The sequence below is a fragment of the Epargyreus clarus genome, unplaced genomic scaffold (genome assembly GCF_041222505.1).
Source record: "Epargyreus clarus isolate Ecla_fem2 unplaced genomic scaffold, WU_Ecla_fem_2.2 ptg000023l, whole genome shotgun sequence".
NCBI lineage: Eukaryota > Metazoa > Arthropoda > Insecta > Lepidoptera > Hesperiidae > Epargyreus > Epargyreus clarus.
The window spans coordinates 13,111,734-13,133,410 of record NW_027332230.1 but is presented as its reverse complement, the minus strand read 5'-3'; the positions used below and the strand labels follow the sequence as shown (position 1 = coordinate 13,133,410).

Here is a 21,677-nt window from a genome sequence, read left to right as displayed (position 1 = left end):
AATCCTTTTATTGACCATAGACAACAGTGGTTTTTGACAACCGCCACAGGCACAGATAACTCAAATAAATTTGTCCGACTATAAAAATGTACGTAGTCTGTGGTAAAAATACTAAGGAGGTTATACTGAATATTATGTATTTTTGCAAAAGCAAAAGCCGACTTAATCAAGTTCTAACATATTGAGATTAGTACATATCAAAAACATTATGTTTAAGTTGAAGTTAACTGCTTTAGGCCACCCAAATCCAGACGCGTTTAATTGTGAAGGTAAATCTTATAAATAAGTAAATCTTTTATTATTGTCAATATGTTTCGTGTTAATTAAACAAATCTGTCGTAAATTGTAGACGAAAAAGAATATAGAAGCGTAGTTCTGTGGTTAGAGGATCAGAAAATAAGGCACTATAAGATCGAGGAGAGGGAAGGTTTGAGAAACATCGACGGAGATAAATGGACGGCAGCCTATGCTGAATACCAAAAGGACTTGGTGAGTCCTGTTACAGACGGCACTTTGAATGAACAGCTGAACTGGTTACTGTCGTATGCTATAAGATTGGAGTACGCGGACAATGGTATGTATTATTCTATTTATCTGTGTGTATAAAATTCTAGTATGTGTTGATAATTTTCTCTTTCTAAGCAACTGCATCAATTTTGAAGATTTTTGTACTCTAGGGTCTCCTCAGATAGTTTTTAAATATAGTTGGGTTCAGTAGGTTATGGTGAATATACAGTGTTGCGTACTTTTATACTCATTTGCACATTACCTATCTGGGAGACAGACATAATTGCATACTGCATAGTATAAAATGTATATAATCATATATGTTTGTGACAATCTGTTTTGAAATAGTTAAAAATTTTTTTTTTCCAAAATAATTTATTTATTATTATTTAATACTGTTATTTTTACAGCCGCGAAGTACAATAATGTTAAAGTGGAGCAGCCTAAACAAGCTACACCCAATGTTGTATCTTCAAATCCACTAGATAATCTAGATTGTAAGTATCAAGTGAACTTGACCTATGGTATTATTATTATTTTCTCATAATATTCTCTATAGTCAATTATGCCAATCTTGTGTAATGTATGGATTGCATAACCATTTATTATAATAATGGTATAAAATAGAAGTGTAAAATTATATACTCATTCTGCTGTTCATTGAACATTTTGGACCATTAGGAGGAACTATGGTACTGTCCTCTATATAATCTATTGTATCATAGATATACTGCTTGTGATATTAGGAAGACTCATATGAGTAACAAAAATGCAGTCCATTATAAGCAAGGTGAAGTTAAAGTTGTTTATTACTTATGTGACATAATGTCTCCATATTCATCCAGTAATATTTCTTACAGTCAACAGTCCAGCGTTCAAAGCAGGAGTGGATCGAGTGTGTACACTGACTGGTGTGGGGCCACATCCAGACCCAAAGCTACGACTGGCTGCCGTTTCCAAGATACTCAAGACTGCACCACACCCAGACTGCCTGAACTCTGACATCAGTGTTGTACAACAACCATCCGATGTCCTCAAACTACTGTTTGTCCAGGACTTGAGGGATTTGCAAACTAAGATCAATGAAGCCATAGTATCCGTGCAAACAGTCACTGCAGACCCAAGAACTGACACCACACTTGGCAGGGTTGGAAGATAAATCTTGTAGTAAAATAACTACTAGGGCAGTGTTAGTGAATGCATGTTTATAATTTACACAAAATAACCTTGCCTGTGGTTAAATTAACTTATAGAATAAATAAATTGTATTTTGATAAATGCTGCCCTTAATAATTATGTGAATCTATATTTTCAGTTTCTAAAAATAAGAACCCAGTTAATATAAATGTTAAGATCTAAGATTAATAAACAAATTATAATCAAATTATTGTTTTGATTTTCTTTTATTTGAGTTGTTTTCTTGAAGCATTATCATAAACCTCAGGATTCCACAACACATCCGTGATCATCTCAGGGTAGGGCAGACTATCTATATGAATTGATTTGATCTATATGGAGTTGATTACAGATGACTATGGGCTGCAGTGCCCACTTACCACAAATTAAATATTTGCCTCAACCTTTTAGCTTATATTTTTATACAATGGTAACCAATTCATAACAGTCAACCATTGGCAACTAGAAATAGAATATGCTAATAATGTATGAGCACAGATTTTGCTGCCCCTGTAGCCTAATTTGGAATTAGGATTCCATCTTATCATTATATGATGAAGTCCTTTCTCCTCTCTAGACTAAAATGTATGTATCAAAGGTCAAACTTATACGGTAGGGAAAGGATTCTTTAATGTATTTCAACTTATATAAAACAGCAGAATTATAGTTTAACAATCAACTTTATTGCAAACAAGTTTAATTATAAATGCTATACACTGGGTACATAAAGCAGAAACCAATATACATAACTTTAATCTAATCTAATTAACTAATAACCAATTTGGTTTGAGAAGTACCTTAAACATTGCAAAGAACAATATGGTTTAATTATTATTGAAAGTTGCAAGTTGTGAAATATACAAAGAAATTTATCGCTAAGAAATTCAATTCATGCCTCCTCCCTTTTCAAGCATCTGTGCAAATCTGTTGGTGATGAGCAGAGAGACATCAATGAATCGTTCGACACAATTTGTAATACAAGTTTCTGTCCGCGAGTCCAGCTTTGCTCCGGGCTTGTCCACACACTTGTCCCAGCAGAAATCATTGAATTCGTGAATCTGTAATCAGATAAGTATTGCTTTATGTGATATGAGACTATAAATTACATAATTGTTACAAGAAATTGTATGTGGTGATTTTAGCAAATGAATAGTCTTCTTATCCTCATTTTACAATAACTGGATATTCTTATTAGACTGTTTGCAATATAAAATATGCTTCATCTTCAACATATTACTATTTTAAGGAAATATTAAGTGTTTAGGTTTCTAAGCAATGTTTTTTCTTCAGCATTATAGTTAGTGATAATTAATTTCTAATACATGCACAACTTTAATATGTCAGAAATGTGTCTGGGATTCAAACCTCGTACCTCTCGATTGAGAGGCCGAATACCAACAACTAGACTATCACTGTATAAAAATGAGAATAATCTTATTGATTTAATATTGATTATGATTGTGCAAGAATAAATAATGTAAACAGTGAAGAAATATTAAATTACAATTACAGTTTTAACCTTTTTGCTTACTCCTAGTACTTATAAATTAACCAATGATGAAATCTTCTCAATCTTTAGAATATCAATATTAAACGGGAATGAGCAATGTTTAATTTAACTCACTTGAGCATGGAACTGTGCTTTTTGCTTTTCCACCATGAGAAAATCTTGGAGTTCAGAGTCTCCAGCTTTCGGACTCGCAAAATCAGACAAATCACTCATATTCCCAGTTTATTTGCTAATGCTTCTGAAAAAATTTAAGTCCAATCGATATTTTTAGTTTTGTAGGTTAGATTTAGAACCAAAACCAAAAGACAACAGAGTTACGGAGCCGTCAAACCGTCAATCGACAAGTCTATAGGAGTATAGGTATTCTGTGGTCTATAGTTAACTTATTATGTATTTGCACTATTTAGTCTGTGCCTTTCTTATACAACTAATTAAGATAAAAATCATTTATTAATTAATATGTTTAATTAATCTTATTACATCGGCCGAGGCCACATACACTAGTGTAAGTGGTGGCGGATTTCTGTATTTTAGACATCCCACAGAACTGATATATCTTGATTTATTTAATTTAATTTTGTAGACTAATTTAAAACCTCGGCACGTGTCTTTAGAAATTAATATGAATAAAATAAAATAGAGATGTTTTATTGCATACATTACGGCAAGCAAGGATGTGTGTTAATCTTTATTTCATGGTATTGACTGAAGCCAGAGTATAGAAACTTATGAATGAAACTATTCAAAGAAGCGTTCTACTTCTACCGTGAGCAGCAAAATTAAAAAATGGCCTTTTTCTTTTTCGGCGACAAAGTATAAATCGGAGTGCTAAACCTGCGAACTTGTACACATTTCAGACACTGTTTGGTCCTGACGACCTTGTTTGTCTACTATTTTTTATGGGTCGACGAGTTCAATGTATGCCTTGAATGGCACGAAAACTACCGTTGTGTGTTTAATGTTATGAAATTACCATCTTTGGTTTAATTTTGATAAAATAAATACTATAAAAGTACCAATAATATTTATTTAAAATATTAACTAGCAGTAGGTACATGAAAAATAAAAAAATAATTATTTTTTTTCATTTTTATTCCAGAATAGTTGTAATTTATTATTTATAATTTCATATGCGTCTTCAGCAAAAATATATTTACTGGCATTGATGGCTAGGTCCAATAAGTCTCTTTTCTGTAATTGAAAAGTATCGGCGCAAATATGATATTCTTGAGATAATGATGTTGCAAATACTCCTTTATCATCAGTCTGAAATAACAAATGTAATGTAATATAATATTATTAATTATGTGGTAAATAAAGCCAAATAAATTTAAGAATACTTACACCTAAAGTAATTGGTACTTTAGCTTCATAGAACTCTTTAAAATGATGTGAATTGTAGTCTGGAATAGATTTTGTCCTAATATTGCTTGTCAGACATAATTCTGAAAATGCAATTAGTTTTACAGAGTGATCATGTTATGTTAACATTTTTAAAATAGTTCTCTAAAGTGACCCTTTGCTTACCAACTGGTATTTTAGAATTACGTAACTCATTCCAAATTTCTTCATTACCACCAAATTTAGGATGTATATAAACACCATGACCAATCCTATCAGGTTTAAATTTAAGCATTTCCGATATTTCTCTTGGATTACATATCTCACCACAATGAAGCGTTATCTGAAAATAAAATAAGTTTAACATTTACATGTACTTTGATGTATTAAGTGAACAATAATATAATAATAATAAATTAATTTATTTCATGAAGCATTACAAAGGTATATTTGAATATTCTTACAATACAAGACACTATAAATCAAAACGAAAATAAATCAGATCACAATTTATAATTTTATATACATTTAAATACTCTTAATAAATCCAAGAATTGTGTGGAAAAAATGAATTGAATTTTGATAATATTTTAAAAATCTATTTTATACTTTTAATCCAGCTTCTTTGGCCCGCGTCAAGGCTGGAACAAAGTCTTGAAATCTGCCAGCAGTTGGATTACCACTCAGATCAATGCCGACTAAAATTTCTGGAAAGTTTTTATAATATTCTACAGCTAAATTTACTGTCTCTTCCCCTTCACTTAGAGGACAACTTCTATTTATTGAGAGTATGAGCTGAGGTAATATTGTAAGATTATTAGGATTCTCCCTGCAATGTACATGAAAATAAATATGTTGAACTATTTAAATTAGCTGTAAAATGTTGAATAAAACATGTCACTTAAACATTTATGTACAGGTTTGTATTTACCTCATGGTTTTAATTAAGGTTTCTACATATTGCCTTTGAGTCATGTAGGGTGTGTTGCGGGGAGAACTTCTTAATTCAATGTAACAACAACCATCGTCTTGAAACTCTTTTAACGTCAATAAAGTTGCCATTTTAAGAGCCTCTGGTGTAGTTGTCAGAGAATGAGCAATTCCAAAAACTTGAAAACAGCTGTAAAATTAATATTTGAAATGTAAAAAAGAAGTAAACAGGTGTTTGATCTTGACAACTACTTGACGTAGAAAGACATCATTTCAACTAATTAGGACTTTTACAGATGTGTACAATATATTATTGTAGGTTAGATCAATACTTCTGCAATGGAATATTTTTTTATGTATTAAACCTTAATTGTATGGATTATATTCATTTGCAGCGTTAATATATAGTTTTTAAAAATATTGTACTCTGATAAATTCCGCTTATCTCCAGCTCCAATCTGGAATTCATCGAAGAAGGCGTTAGTCCTATCTACTAAACCAGTATCAGCATGGAGCCTTCGCAGCTGCAACATAGTGGAACGACTCAAAGATCCATTCAAATGTGCGTGGAGCTCCTGTCAAATAAAATTGTTATACATATACCAAAGATATTCATGTATGTATATAGTAATAGTAGCAATGGACAGCATATTGGGAGAAATGATAGTATGTGTTATCTATGTATTATCTACGTATTATCTACGATTTATTACCAGTTAGTGATGGTAATAATAAATTGTTTAGAAATACATGTCAAATGGAAAACAATCGGAGATGCTGTTAGCATTCTGTATGAAGTAGGTTGAAAATTTTATGTCCTCTTTAATGTTAAAAATATGTATATCCGCTCTATAATGATATTTTTTTTATCTCTTAAAAATACACAATTCGATTCGATTAATTTTCAAATAAACTTACCACTTTCGGCAGTTCACGACAAAATACGTCCATTTATGTATTTTTTTATTTATGCTATGAAATATCTGGATTTATTAACAATTGCTGTGTTTAAATATGAGTAATAAATATAAATTTATCACATTTTTTACACACAGGGACTTAGGTGCACAATATATGTTTTATTAATTAAAATTAAAATATGCTATTGTGAACTGTGATCATTGACACAAATTGGGTGAATGACATTTATTATGATTGACAGATTAAGTCATGTCACTGTCAGATTGGCACCGTGATTAAATGAAGCTGTTGAGTTTTATTAAATGTTTTATAATTTTAGTATGAGACCGTTTTGTCATATTATGTTGATATAAACTTTATAGAGATAATTTCACATCACGCTTACCAAGCGACGAATAAGGGCATAATAAAGGACTCTGTGGTAAGGGCTTACCTAATACTTACGTTCACCTTAACATACATTATTGTCTTTGGTTTTTATGACAGCTGATTCGTTCTCATGTCATGTGTTATCTCTGTTATCATTTATCAAAATAAAAAAACTCTTAACTCACCGTGCTTTTGTCTTGCGTTTCTGTTATAATGTAAATGTAATTCTTTAAAATAATTCAGTTAGGGTAAAACCTTGCCATTAAAGTGCCAAAGTGATCACTATTTTTTTGAGTATAAAATGGTGAAATCAAAATTACTGTTTTTCTTTTGTTATCTTTATATTGTACCTTCAGAAGTTATAATTTGGTTCAACTTGGCGGAGTCACTGCCGTGCCTCCAGATTAATACACCCATAGTTGTAACGACATGGAATTTTATTGATTCTACAAAAACTGGTAAAAAATATTTCTATAACTGATAGATAACATATAACTGATGATAATTACATTATCAAAGAAAAAGTTGTTAATATCAATTTAAATTCAAAGGTTTATTAGTATTGGAAATTGAAAACGCATTTTCTTTAATGTAAGGATCTAATTTATTGCCATTCTATACAAAATAAGATTATTTTAAACATAATATCTGTTAATTTTCCAGCCTATGATGTTCTACAAAGAGGTGGTTGCGCACTGGATGCTATAGAACAAGGGGCTTCAGTGTGCGAGGAAGAGCAATGTGACGGCACAGTGGGCTACGGAGGTAGTCCTGATGAAAATGGGGAGACAACTCTTGATGCACTTATCATGGATGGGTAAATAATTTACTTCTTGTACACATTTAAGCATATGAGTTACTCATGTACGATAACTTGAGACACATTTAATTGACTATAAGAGGTTGTTAACAATTTTATAACCCTTACAATGACATAAAAAGAACAATAAGTATATTGAATTGTAAAGTGAAATATGGCAGAGGTGTTGCGTTCTATGCAGGTTCCAATTGTGTCAATCTGCCTTTACCCTAAGGCCCCAGGAGGTCTGTCCCGGGGCCCCTGACCTCAAAAGGGCCCTCAAATATTTATATATTCGCTTGGTAGACACAACACTTTTAAAGAATTACAGTCAGCATTTCTAAATTGAAATTCCTTTATTTTTTCTTAAGATATTACTTTGTATTACAAAGTACCATTATTCTTGTGTGCCCAGGGGCCCTATTACACTAGTACCCTAGTATAATATTTTTGTTTGCAGGAGAACCATGAATGTAGGAGCTGTGGCAGCTCTCCGGAGAATCAAAAGTGCAATATCAGTCGCTAGACATGTCTTGGAGCATACTATGCATTCCATTCTCGCGGGTGAACTAGCAACTCAGTTTGCGGTTGAAATGGGTTTTCATGAAGAAACACTAACTACACCGACTTCTAAGCAGCTGTGGAAGAAATGGCATAATGAAGATAATTGCCAACCTAATTTCTGGCTGGTAAAATATTTTGCTTGATGATAGAACTCCTGGGAAGTTCAGTTGATGTTTGTGAAAAAAAGATTGATTAACCTCATTATTGATTGATTAAATATTGATTGATTAAATATTTTCACGTTCTATGCAAACATGGTTTTCAAGATTGAGTTGAAATTACTGCTTAGTACATTATTGTGATAAATTTACTAGAATGTTTAAGTATATTATGCTATATCTAATTTTTGAACAACACAACAATATTTTATCTCAAGCACACAATTCTAAGATATAAGGCTATTGTTGATAATATCTCGAGTATTAAATTTGGGTTAAACATGTACTTATCTGTGTTATCTAATCAAATCTTTAGGATGTTACTCCTGATCCAAAAAAATCCTGTGGACCATACACCAAAGCTCCATCAGGCTACACTGATAAGAATATACAAAGGAAAATTGACAGATTTAACCATGATACAATTGGTATGGTGGCTATAGACAAGAATGGGAATATAGCTGCTGGAACTTCGACTAACGGAGCCAAATATAAAATACCAGGGTAATTAAAACTTAATTATAATTCATATAAAAATGTGCCAGATAAAAAAATTTAATACTTTCCTTTCGTAATATTTCCAAATCTTAGTCAATTTTGTCCTATCTGGGTTAGTAATGAAAAAAGTCTTATCAATTACCAACCACTACTAAACAACAAAATATAAATGTTAACATTTTTAAAGTTCACCAAGAAAGGCAGTTTGCATGTATACCGAGTCGAAAATAGTTGGTAAGAACATTCTAAATTTTCGTTTTTTCAGACGAGTAGGGGATTCTCCTATTCCTGGATCCGGCGCATACGCAGATAACACAGTGGGCGCCGCTACAGCTACTGGCGATGGAGATGTAATGCTTAGATTTTTGCCGAGGTAGACTTCTTACATTCCATATTCGCAAGCATCTTCAAAGTCATGTAAGCCTACCTGTACACTTAATGTTTTGTAATTACTTAATCGAGACTCCCATTGTACATTCTTTGTTTGGTAATAATTTATTCAATCATTAAAAAAGTTAAGCTAAATTATATTATATAATCCTGGTTAGTTATTATAATTTTATGTACATTTTGGTGTGTACCTATTTCAGTTTCCTAGCTGTAGAAGAGATGCGCCGTGGTGCTTCACCAACAGAGGCTGCTCAAACGGCTGTACAAAGAATAGCGGCATTTTATCCAAATTTTATGGGAGCAGTTGTGGCCCTAAGAAAAGATGGCCAGTACGGCGCGGCATGCCACGGTCTGGGGGATAACCCATTTCCCTTTGTGGTTCAAGATGTTACTCTAGATGACTATAAAATAATAAAGGTTAATTGTTCATAGTAATTTGATGTAATTCAAAAAATGTTATGAATAAAATATTAAAGCCTATAGTGTGTTAATACGATTACTTATTATTTACTAGTGCACGTTCGCGTGTTTGTATTGCAAAAAAATCATGAGCAGTAGTATTTATTCGCGTAGCGAGAGCAGGGCGTGGATGCTCGCGGCGAGTAAGTTGCGACTCGTATGCTGCAGATGTTCGCCGTAAGATGCGGGTACGCTCATGATGTACGCCTCAATAAATACTACAAAGTAAATAAAATTTAATGCAGATTACTATTACTGCCTACTTATTTTTACATTCGTCGTTAAGATACGCTCAATATCAGCGCTAACCTGTACCGATTAGTATTTTAAAAATAACTGGAAGAAAAATTCAAATCGTAATGTTTTTTCCGCTATCGTCCGTTAAAGCCGTTAGCATAGATTACTAATCTATGGCGTGAGTAAAAATACGATAATAGAAATGCATTTTTAATGGTAATTTATGGAACCGCTAATTATTTCAATAGTACGACATTTTTTAACTGTTGAATATACTGTGCCTCATTACGAATCGTAATTTACGATAGATACAAGTGTGGCCTCAGCATAACATGTTAACATAGCGGAATACTTTGTGTATTTTTTTTGTAAAAAGTTTAGAAATCGATTCGTGAATTAAGAATCGAATATTTAATAAAATAATCGACTGAAAGTAAAGTCGATTATCATGTACATTTAATCCTTTAGGTCGGTCTTAAATCAATGTATTATGACATAGTCACTTGTAAATTAAGGCAATATACATAAAGGAAGCTTAAATATACGATGTAATAAAAGGAAAAATAAACATAAATTAATAAAGTATGGCTGAAAGACAAGAAGTCAAGGCCGAAAAATAAAAAAAAAAAAACAATCTATCTAGCTCTGGCCGACTTGGCAATTGACTCGGCCATTTTGTATTTGACCGTCTCTTCGTGCTCACGGTTCAACGTAAGTGTTCTGTGCTCTATTTTTTCTTTTACCGATTACTTATTTACAAAAGCTGAATATATAGGTATTGTTGATGTTGTTGATTATACATTAGAGTAGTAAATATAGATAAAAATACATTCAAGCAATTTTGTTGTGCAAAGTATAATTTAACCTTATAGCCACGTGGTGTTCTTTTACTATGATGAGACTTTTATAACAATTCATTCGTGGTATCTACCATAGTGCTTTTGCGCGGTGATGGCCTTAATGCGTCTGATTCAAATTTAAAGTTCAGATTATTGTTATAAATTCTACCATTTGTTGACATGTACATAACGTAATTACAGAATGGCGGACGCAGCTCCAGCCGGTGGACGTGGCGGTTTTCGCGGTGGCTTTGGTGCTCGTGGTGGCGACAGGGGACGCGGCGGCCCACGCGGTCGTGGCCGCGGTCGCGGGCGCGGCAGGGGACGCGGCAAGGAAGACCAGAAAGAGTGGGTGCCGGTCACCAAACTGGGCCGTTTAGTACGCGAGGGAAAGATCGATAAACTTGAGAGCATCTATCTGTTCTCTCTCCCAATCAAAGAGTTCGAAATTATCGACTTCTTCCTGGGAGCCTCCCTCAACGATGAGGTCCTCAAGATCATGCCTGTACAGAAACAGACACGTGCCGGTCAGCGCACCCGTTTCAAGGCTTTCGTGGCTATTGGAGACAACAACGGGCACATCGGCCTCGGTGTCAAGTGCAGCAAGGAAGTAGCGACTGCGATTAGAGGCGCTATCATCCTCGCCAAACTGTCTGTGCTTCCTGTCCGCAGAGGTTACTGGGGTAACAAGATCGGCAAGCCTCACACAGTGCCTTGCAAGGTAATTAAACTATACTATATTACTAAATAAAATAATCTGTTTATCTTGTATTGCATTTTAATGTATTTAGTATTACTTTAGAAAATTTTCATGATGAGACCTTAAAATCATTTCATTCGTGGTATCCTCTTGAGGCTTGTCCAATGAAGCTCCGATGCGTCTGATTTATTAATTATAATACTAGTTCCTATGTATTATAATGGCATATTTTAAATTCATGTTTCTTTAAATTTCAGGTTACTGGCAAATGTGGTTCTGTCACAGTACGTCTTATCCCAGCTCCCCGTGGTACTGGCATTGTGTCTGCCCCAGTTCCGAAGAAGCTTCTTCAGATGGCTGGAGTACAAGATTGCTACACTTCAGCTCGTGGTTCTACCGGAACTCTCGGCAACTTTGCTAAGGCTACATATGCAGCTATTGCAAAGACCTATGCCTACTTGACTCCTGACTTGTGGAGGGACATTCCTTTGACCAAGTCGCCCTACTCAGAGTTCAAAGTCTAAAACAAAATAATAAAAGCAATTTTATTACTTTACTCTGTTCTTTTATTGAATTACGTCCATTGAGTTACAATTGATGCCAATTAGGATTGAAATCATGGATAATATTATACAGGCAAGCATTATACACTGGTACATAAAATGGTCTGTATAATAAATTATATTTCTTTTACTACATTTACAAATATAAGACTATTTGTTAATCTTAAAACACTTACATGAATTTTCTGACACAATTTTAAATAATTTTATTATAAATGAGCCTTTTATAAATCTTTAAAATTTATACTACCACTGCTCTACCAACTTTATGCATATTAGAGAAGCCACAGACAGACAAAACACATACATTTTGTACCCACAAAAGACGCTTTATTTAAATTCTATTGGCTATAAAGGTTTCCCAATGATACTACAAAATAAAATCTATAAAAGTTAGGTTTTATTAAATTCTTTCACTTCTTTTTCAAATAAATCTATTGTATGATCACACACTTTTTGTAAGTCCTTCAGACCTCGTTTCAATACTTCTAATGCTGGTGTTTCATTTGTTTGTACCCTAAAGTGCATTTTTGCTTCAGCTGGGTGTGGAACTGTGTACCCACAGAATTGAACATCATCACTGGAAATAATGAGAAATGATTTTAATAGTTGTGTATAATGAGTTAAGATATTTAGATTTACAATAATCAATATTATATGTTTTATGTGTTACTAAGAATAATAGTGTATTATAATAATAGTGGATTATAATTTTACATAAGCCTATGAAGAACTGCAAAAGGATAACTTTGACTTAAAGACAAGCAAGGGATATTTGAGATAAATATACATTATATTTTTAAGCTCTACCAGTCTAGAGCTTATCTATTATCAGTATAATTCATGTCAGACATTATATTAATATGATGATCATTTACTGCATGCTTGTGCATAGGTAGATATGGTTACTTGTATATGTGTGATGTGGTTGGTATGATAACTGTATAATTAATATAGCTCTACACAAAATATATTTACTTACTATCTAGAAATAATACATTTTAAGGCATTCCCCAGAGTGTGGCTCTCATTTTGGAATACATATGTACGGCATGTGAGGCATTCCTCGTCACCTGGAAGCTGTAATAAAAAATATTTTTAGAATAGTCTAAATGAGAAACAGTTGCTTAGAGATATCATTTTAGAAGGAATAGCAATAAATATGTGGACGATCACAGCATTCTACTTTTATATGGGACCATCCATCACCAGATGGACAGCATGTGATTACTAATTCATAACAAATGAACAAAGTTCTGGTAAATTATTTAAAATAACCAATCAAACCTAAACCTTGCACAAATTATCTTCCCCGCCCCTGAATAGTACAAGTGTAGTCAATAGTAGGCACACCTTTTTATTAATCAGTAGTCAGAATATATAGTACTTTGAATTTCTTGACATGAACAACTCTTCAGTAATAGAAGTCCATTAAGGAAAATAACATGTGACTTAGTTCTACTATGAAGGTTATGTTTTTGTTTTGTACCGATATGTAAGTCAATAAACGGCACCTGTAAACCGATGTTAGGGTTTTTAGGCACGGCGTTAGAAACTAGTTGTATTTATAACATTATTATACCCACAAGATTAAATTACGTACCTCTGATATCTTCATTTTAATGTTTCAATATCTTCGCATAAACAAATTCAATAATATCAAAATGTACCAAGATGCACTGTATTTGATTACTGGAAGTTTGTAAAGCCTCAAATAGTAATAAAATAAGTTAAAATATGCTATAAATCAAATACTTTATAAATTATTTAAGTACACATTTCAAGTACATTCACAAGTTTGTTATTATGTCAAATGTCAATGTCAGTAGTTTATCGTTTTATTGAAATGTCAGTGCAATTTTGACATTTCAAAATTTTTGATAATAACTATGATTTCGTGCATGAATTTTGAGCTATACTGCCATTGAAACTATTTTAAGATGACTTCAGGTTAAACTCGCGTGTTTCCATACGGTCGTGGTACATTAAATTATATTTAATTTCATATTTTTATATACAGGGTGAATTTTTCAAACGGGCCTTCAGGGCCAAATCCCAAACTATAATTTTATATTTTGGGATTTATAATCATTGCTTTTTTATTAAATTATCTTTTTCCCTAGCCGGGAATCGAACGAGTTCATTTTGAAGAAAAAATACACCCTCTATATTATTTCACTATCTCATAGTGATACTTATAAGGATCAAATTCTGGGAAGTAATGATAAATGACAAAGTAAAGTAAAAGCCTAATTTTTAAGAAAATCCAATTTTTTTCATAATAATTTCGCAGTTAAGTTTCCGCCATTCATTAATTTAAACATTTCGCGTATTAACAATTTTTTGGCATAATGTTTCAACTCATTCGAAAGCGGAAGTTTTGTTGTACAAGAATTTATATTTTTATGTTCGACTTAGGTAAGGTTATTTTTAGGACCATTATAATTTATATATAGATTTGCTACTTGCTATGCGCGGAGTTTCGTTTAAATCAGATGTAAAGTTGACAATTTGCGAGAATGACTTTTTCGAGTCAAATCTGAGTAATTACTTAACAAATAGATATTGAAAATCATATTCAACGTTGCAACGAAGTTTTAAACAACAAAAAATAAGAATTTACTAATTAATCAGTTATCTTATTTTTATAAAAAATAAATCCTAAAAACGGCGGGAACTTAGTTGCCACTTGCCAACCTATTACTTTCTCATACTAAGCCGTATGGGATGGCCATAACATAGAAGAATTAGTTGATTAACCAATAAATTCTTCAATGTTATGACTTATGTATAGTCCTAAGGAGTTTAATATAAGTCATATGTTATATATAATTTTGTATTATGATCTTGCTCATTTAGCCAACATCTTATGGAAATGTTACCAAAGACTAGTGGTTAAAACTCAAAATCTCAGTTGAGGGGTCCGAGGTTCAAATCAGATTTTTCAATTACATACGTGCATATTAACAATAACAAATTAATTAAATCTTGCTTTAACTCTGAAAGAAAACATCGAGAGGAAACCAGCATATCTTAGTCACCTTAAAAGAAAAGTTCTCAAAGGTATGTTAATTGTAAAGTACATCTTATCTTTCTCATTCTTAGAGGAGACCCGTGCCCAGCGATGGGACTGTAATAGCGTGATGATGATGAATAAAAAATATTAATTACATTTATTATAAGTACTTTTAATGACATATTTGTTTAGATCATCAACTAAATTATAAAAAAAATATTATGAAAATTCAACCATTGAATCATAAAAAAACATTGAACCAGAAATATAATTACCGCTACATCGTTATGTAGATACCTTAAATATATAGCTTATATTTCACCAGAAAGATATCCATTCCCATAAATTAGACGTCGTGGGTTCAGCAGACCATAATGTAGGTGTCAAGTATCTCGGTGGCGAATTTATATGTAGATGTTTTGTTAAATTTATTGCAAAGACATCTTTCGTAGGGTGATAATACGTTTGCAAGGTTTTGTTTAGTTTATATTAGGAATAAACACACCTATGTACCTACTGCGACCAACTTACTAATAAAATAATCTGCAATACAAAATAATATAATTTTTAACTTACATTTCTTCAATTGATCTTCGTTCATTAATTTAAAAGTAATGAATGAATGTTGTTGTCTTTAAACATTTAAATGAATAGTGTATTTTTTACAATAAATATTTGCATTTTAAAACAAGATAAAAAGATATCCACATTACATACATTAGCATACAGATAAAGCTATTTTTATATTTATTTGAAATATAAATTATAATTAATGATCTAATTATTGTATGAGCATAGACTTGTTGAAACATTTTTACAAAAAAAAACATTTGCAATATTCACACTGCAATATACTTATCTAGAAAAAGAATAAAAGAGTTAATAAAACCATTCAGAATGAAAACGAATAAGGCAAGGCGATTCTACTATATTCTGTGAAAATAGCGCACAAAGCGCGGCACTAATCCCCTTTGTGCCAATTTTTAAATCTGCGAAAGGAAGGAGTTTGGATTAGCTTTCAGTGTTCCATTGCATTTGGTTTGTATTTAGCAGATAAACGTGCGGTGGCGGGAAAAATCTTTTGTTGAAGATACCTACTCCCTCGAAGACTCGGCTCAACAGTATAATCTTAACGGAATACGCTAATAAATATTTAAATCTTCTTAGAAAATGTTAATATTTTAAATTCAAGTTCTCGACACCATTTTTATCTTAAAGAAGATACACATACTAGTAAAGGTTTTAGAAATAAGTATTGTATACCTTTTTTTTTTTTTTTTGTCGAGGGGGAAACCTTCAAAAGGTACCCGACAACGTGGGAGCGACGCCGAGTTATGTGGGATTTTTACCGCACTAAAACCCCCCCGGTGGCCGTCCTCTGCGCTGCGTTGAGGGCTCCGGGATCTCCAAAGGAACGCAACCGGAGTCCTCTTAGCGCGTTGCCCCGTCGGGCTCCGCCCAGGTGAGCTTGACGCTCGCCACACCATCTGGCGTATACGATGGTATGCGACCACACATACCGTCGTCCTTCCCGGGGCCGCTGGCCGGGCGGTTCGAGCTCCCACTCTTGCCGCCTGCAACCCCGGAAGCCCCCTTTTAGTCGCCTCTTACGACAGGCAGGAGATACCGTAGCCCTATTCTAGTCCCGGAACTACAGGGACAAAGTATTGTATACCTAAGAGCCGTAGAGCAATCGCCCTAAATTTTGCCGCCCTATCTTGCCTCTTTTATCCGGCTGTCCCCTCCTCGTTCCGATCGGACTCTGCTAGCACAAGTTGGAGCAGTGTAGTAATTTACCACACCATTCCAATTGGTGGCATTGGTGCTCTAGGCATCCTTTAGTTTCAGAGAGTTCAATAGGGACACAAAAACACACAGTAGGCACGGCACACAAAAAGCGTCGCAGCCCTATTTATTTCTTTCAAAACTTCCATCAAATTATTTTTTATCTACAAGTAGGTACGGGTAAAAGACAGTTCGCAAGAGCGCCTGGCCATTAACAACGGTTACTTAATTAGTAGAGAAATAAAATAGTTAATTTTCTCGAATGCGGTACTGTGGTTACCGCGCTTTTAAAAGAGTGTTTATTACTATACTGTTTAAATTTCCACCAACTGAAAATGTTTGCGGGCTTGTCGCTACTTTATTTTTTCGGGACAGTTAAGTTGGGTCACCTAAGCACAGTGTCCATATTTGTACTGTGACCTAAGTGTTCAGTAAAATTGGACAATTTAGAGCATAACACACTGAAAATGTGAAATTGCTCAACAAATATACTGGAATCTATTTTTCTGTTTACTCGACTGCGAAGAGTAGATACCTAAGCTTTTTGGGGCGTATACGAACCTATGTCTTATTTTTTGGCATTACGTGGTTTCGTTAGATTTGTCGAAATTGTGTTTTCAGTTAATTATTTTAAAGTACATAAGTAATTGTTTTTTGGTATTATAATATTTACGTATAGTGTGCAATTTGTTACTCTTTAATTAAATAGTATCTATAAAAAACGTCATTAAACATTCACAGTACTTCTTAAGATTCCTTTGTCTACGAATTATGTCATTTCCTACGATGCCAAGATCTCTCACCAGCAATACCTATCGTTGAATCAGAGACATTCCTGTACATTCCACAGAAGCTTTAGTTAAAGGGGATAAATAAGGGTTTTGTAGGCGCTTATCCTGCTTCTCGGAACTCATTCTGAAGTAGTTTTTGAAAATATTTCGCGAAGCATAATATGTAGTTATATTATGAGGCTATCCTACAAGTTTCTATATGAGTATTATACAAAACAGAATTTCATTAGAACACGGAGTTTACCGCTATCGCCTTTGTCGGGGTGAATTAATGATTATTTACTTAGGAGGAGTCTCGGGTGTAATAAAGGTACACTTGAATATTCACACTGGGTGACATGTAGCGTGGGCGTGGGGATATAAAATGTAGGATATGGGAGATGGTTATGTGTACAATGCAACACACTACTTGATTGTCTACATTTCAAACTATAAATGACAAAAAATAAAAAATAATAAAAATAAAAAATAAAATAATAAGTAATAATATATCAATGTAAATATATTTTTAGTCTTTGAGAAAAAGACATTTGCATATTTTGAAAATATGTCAATGAATGATAACTGATATATTAATAATGTAGAAAAATAAGACTTTGGAACAAAAACCCAATCATTATTTTTGTAGGCATAATATGAGAAATTCAATGATTAAATTTGGGATATTTGACTACTTTTTTGGTATTTCCACACCAAAAGACTATCGTTTTGGATCAAGATGCAATACTGGTGACACTTTACGAGCTTAGTTTACGACGTACAAGCCAAATCTCATGAATATCTGCAGTTACGACAAGAGCGAGGAAGAAGGGTTCGTATTTAGATAAGAATTCAAAGCGTTCCTATTGTGTAGGAAATGTAGGTTGTAGAATGAAGGTACTAGTACAACATATTTGTTTTCATTTGACCAAACCAACTAAAAATGTTGTTGCTTATCCTCACTATTTTAGCTAATAATTGAAACTCTATGTGTGCCTTTGAAGCTTTCCCCCGTCACAAAAATAGTATGTAGGTACTTAGGTAAATAGACAGCCAATTTGTTGTAATTGTTGAATATTTTATCAAAGGGGTAGCTAAGTAATAATACCTAATTATAAGTAATATGGTCCAATTTTATAATTTTATCCACGACGGGTGACTACAGAAATTTGCAAGTAAATGTAAAAAAAAGTAAAAAGTATACAGAATATATTTGGTAAGTATACATGTTTATTACTTTGAAGTAATTCGCCAAATTCGCGGGCAGTCAGAAAATATAATATCGAATGCTAGTGCTTAGGTACTAAGTCGTAAAACGCAGCCTGGAACGAAGTGCCTTTTGCTAATAAAGTTAGCGGGATTATATAGATTTGAAACAGAGTTTTCACAATAAAATTAAAATTGCTTAAATATATATTTTAAGTTAAAGTTACCCTTCATAATTTTTAGTGCTTTTGATAGGGTAAAATTACGTACGGAATTTATTTTCATTATGCTTTAACAGTGAAGTAACACGATACTAAGAAACCAAAATGATAGAGTTTTTTTTTTAAAGTTATGTAGATGTTAACTAATTCATACTTGGCCAACGTCTCTGGTAAGTATGGGATATCTTTTAGAATTAACGTGCCTAATTAATTTTAGGATGTTAAAGAAGTCGCGAGCCGTAGGTAGTGCTAAATAGGGAGTTACCGGCCGTAGTACCTACACAACAAAAGATTGTAGCGTAGGTTCGAACAGCTTTCTGAAAAAGGACAACGAAAATAAAACTGCCCCCTAAAACGTTCCGCCTCGGTCATGAGTACATTTTTTTGGTCTGGAAATGGGTCGATGAAAAAAGATCTTCCAGCGTTCTATATTATAAAAAATGCCGCCCAGTTAAAAATTGCTGCAGTGCTAAATCTTTAGCTGAAGCGGGTTTCGCGGGCGGTTACCCCCGTGGCTTTAATAACCTTTCTCATTTTGAGAAAACACCTTTACCCAGTAATGCGCTGATACAACAGACGGTAGGTACTGTTATATTCAATATTCCTTAGCAATATACTGCCGACCTCATCATTCTTAATTACTATATAACGCCTTGCAACCATGTGGCCGGCAGTTGCACGTAATCCGCGTCCGCGAAACATTTAAGTTTTAACATTATAAAAGAAAAGTGAGGGGATAATTTCTCTGTAGTTTTTAAAGACATTAAACCAGTAGTGACAGCAGAGTGTGTTTTTTTTAAAGACAATCAGGGGCTGCCGCGTAACATTGGTGTCAGAAGTGGGATCTCGTAAGTGGTTTTAGAAGAGAACCCTGAGATCCCGAACCCCTGGCAGGTCCCCTCGATAGTTCATATTGACCGACGGTCAGTCTCAGTCAGCTCTGAGCCCGCGTCAGGCACCAGCAGTCGCTACAGGAGAAGCATCGTGGTCGACAGTTAGTCTCACAAATCAAGTGAGCCTGCACCCGATCAGCAGCAGAAACCCTCGTCCAACTACAACCAGCTCGTGCAACTCAACCAACGTCGGACACGTCATCGTCCTGACGGAGCCACGTCATCATCGCGTCGCCGTCAGCGAAGCAAGGTCAGGTCATCGTTTGTGCTGAAAGGACTAAGTGATAACTAGTGATGATCGCGCTTCTAATAGTTTTGTGAGTAACTAAATGTAATTACTTTGACTACATATACTTTCACTATAATTATTTTTCATTAACTTATATTTTGTAATTGTATTCCTATTTGTGTTCCAACTTGTGTTATTAATTAACTATTTCTTTTGTGCTGTATAACTGTAACTTTTATTAATTCAAGTTAAAATGTCTCTAAAAGGCGAACCTGCTGATAAATCCGATAAAATGACGTTAAACTTTTTGACGAAATTCATAAGACCCTATAACGGCGATAGGGATACCTTACCAGCATTTTTAACAAATTGTGAGAATGCCATGTCATTAGCTTCTGCAGACCAACAAGTCATATTATGCAAATATATAATATCGCAATTGGAAGGTAAAGCCCAAATAGCTTGCAGTCTCAAAACTTTTTCAACTTGGCAGGATTTAAAACAATTTTTAAAAACAAATTTTGGCGAAAAGAAACATTCCTCGCATTTGCTTATTGATCTGCAGAACTGTCGTCAGTCACCATCCGAATCTGTATCTCAATTTTCCCTTAGGTTGGAGATGTGTTTAACCCGTATCCAAGCAGATATCCACTACTCTTGTTCTGATAGGTCCCAATTAGCTGGTAGAATAGCGGCAATGGAAGATCTAGCTTTAAATACGTTTTTATTGGGGCTTAACCCCAATATCTCCACCATAGTTAGATGTAAAAATCCGTCGTCTCTCAACGAAGCCATTAATAGTGCCGTTGAAGAAGAAAAAATATACAAACTAACCAGAATAACTCAACGCCCCTCGAAACACTGTTCTCTATGTAACAAGCAAGGGCATCTTTCGTCAGACTGTTATAGGAACCATCATAAATCCTATCACATGCCAAATCCTGCCATACCTAATTCATTTCCAAACAATATAAATAGTAATAAGTTCTGTAATTATTGTAAAAATAAAGGCCATATGATAACCGAGTGTCGTAAACGTGAGTTCAACAACCGGCGTCGAGTTACAGAGTTCAAGTCGCAACCTGAGCCAGGTCAATCTACTCAAAACAGCAACGTTAACTCTAATGCAGCAAATAATGCAATTAATTATTGTGCAGAAGACGACACTTATTACGGTTATAATTATAATAATGAGGATGGTAATTTAAACTAAAAGGGATTTCGGATCAGTGCCCTCCGAAATCGTCAATTTCAAGTGGCACAGTTACCATTAGATATCACCCAACTCGGTCCAACCCTTCGAGTTTTTATAATATGATTTCATCTCAGTTTCAACAGCTGAGTCCTTCCAAGACCAACGCATCTCAGTCTAAGAAGCTGAGTCCCCAAGCATCTCAGTTCAAGCCACTGTGTCTTTCCAAGTCCAATGCATCTCAGTCCAAGTCGCTGAGTCCTTCTAAAGCCAACGCATCTCAGTCTAAGCCACTGATTCCACAAGCATCTCAGTCCAAGCCGCTGAGTCTTTCTAAAGCTAATGCATCTCAGTCCAAGCCACTGAGTCTTTCCAAGTCCAATGCATCTCAGTCCAAGTCGCTG

At 33.9% G+C, this 21,677-nt stretch overlaps 6 protein-coding genes across 6 annotated transcripts; 3 read left to right on the top strand and 3 right to left on the bottom strand.

Moving 5' to 3' along the window:
- The first annotated feature begins 85 nt into the window (after positions 1-85).
- On the top strand, positions 86-1,895 carry LOC140751513 (RNA transcription, translation and transport factor protein). Its single transcript, XM_073085405.1, has 4 exons — positions 86-269; positions 350-574; positions 918-1,004; positions 1,368-1,895. Exons 1-4 carry the CDS (start codon positions 209-211, stop codon positions 1,664-1,666), a joined length of 672 nt encoding a protein of 223 aa, XP_072941506.1. The 5' UTR covers positions 86-208; the 3' UTR covers positions 1,667-1,895.
- Positions 1,896-2,344: 449 nt separating this feature from the next.
- Tim8 (translocase of inner membrane 8) lies at positions 2,345-3,525 on the bottom strand. The gene is made up of 2 exons (XM_073085947.1): positions 3,308-3,525; positions 2,345-2,741 (listed from the first exon to the last, which is right to left on the bottom strand). Exons 1-2 carry the CDS (start codon positions 3,404-3,406, stop codon positions 2,568-2,570), a joined length of 273 nt encoding a protein of 90 aa, XP_072942048.1. The 5' UTR covers positions 3,407-3,525; the 3' UTR covers positions 2,345-2,567.
- Positions 3,526-4,200: 675 nt separating this feature from the next.
- Positions 4,201-6,607, bottom strand: Ada (adenosine deaminase-like protein). Its single transcript, XM_073085944.1, has 7 exons — positions 6,383-6,607; positions 5,891-6,039; positions 5,466-5,654; positions 5,144-5,363; positions 4,721-4,877; positions 4,538-4,638; positions 4,201-4,459 (listed from the first exon to the last, which is right to left on the bottom strand). The coding sequence occupies exons 1-7, from the start codon at positions 6,413-6,415 to the stop codon at positions 4,268-4,270; spliced, it is 1,041 nt and encodes a 346-aa protein (XP_072942045.1). The 5' UTR covers positions 6,416-6,607; the 3' UTR covers positions 4,201-4,267.
- Positions 6,608-6,877: 270 nt separating this feature from the next.
- LOC140751857 (N(4)-(Beta-N-acetylglucosaminyl)-L-asparaginase) lies at positions 6,878-9,643 on the top strand. Its single transcript, XM_073085943.1, has 6 exons — positions 6,878-7,212; positions 7,418-7,571; positions 8,014-8,242; positions 8,592-8,779; positions 9,039-9,146; positions 9,364-9,643. The coding sequence occupies exons 1-6, from the start codon at positions 7,056-7,058 to the stop codon at positions 9,593-9,595; spliced, it is 1,068 nt and encodes a 355-aa protein (XP_072942044.1). The 5' UTR covers positions 6,878-7,055; the 3' UTR covers positions 9,596-9,643.
- Positions 9,644-10,413: 770 nt separating this feature from the next.
- RpS2 (ribosomal protein S2) lies at positions 10,414-11,954 on the top strand. The gene is made up of 3 exons (XM_073085945.1): positions 10,414-10,570; positions 10,900-11,419; positions 11,656-11,954. The coding sequence occupies exons 2-3, from the start codon at positions 10,901-10,903 to the stop codon at positions 11,920-11,922; spliced, it is 786 nt and encodes a 261-aa protein (XP_072942046.1). The 5' UTR covers positions 10,414-10,570; position 10,900; the 3' UTR covers positions 11,923-11,954.
- Positions 11,955-12,339: 385 nt separating this feature from the next.
- On the bottom strand, positions 12,340-13,768 carry l(2)37Cg (RNA polymerases I and III subunit AC2 l(2)37Cg). Its single transcript, XM_073085946.1, has 3 exons — positions 13,565-13,768; positions 12,944-13,041; positions 12,340-12,541 (listed from the first exon to the last, which is right to left on the bottom strand). The coding sequence occupies exons 1-3, from the start codon at positions 13,577-13,579 to the stop codon at positions 12,355-12,357; spliced, it is 300 nt and encodes a 99-aa protein (XP_072942047.1). The 5' UTR covers positions 13,580-13,768; the 3' UTR covers positions 12,340-12,354.
- Positions 13,769-21,677: the final 7,909 nt, after the last annotated feature.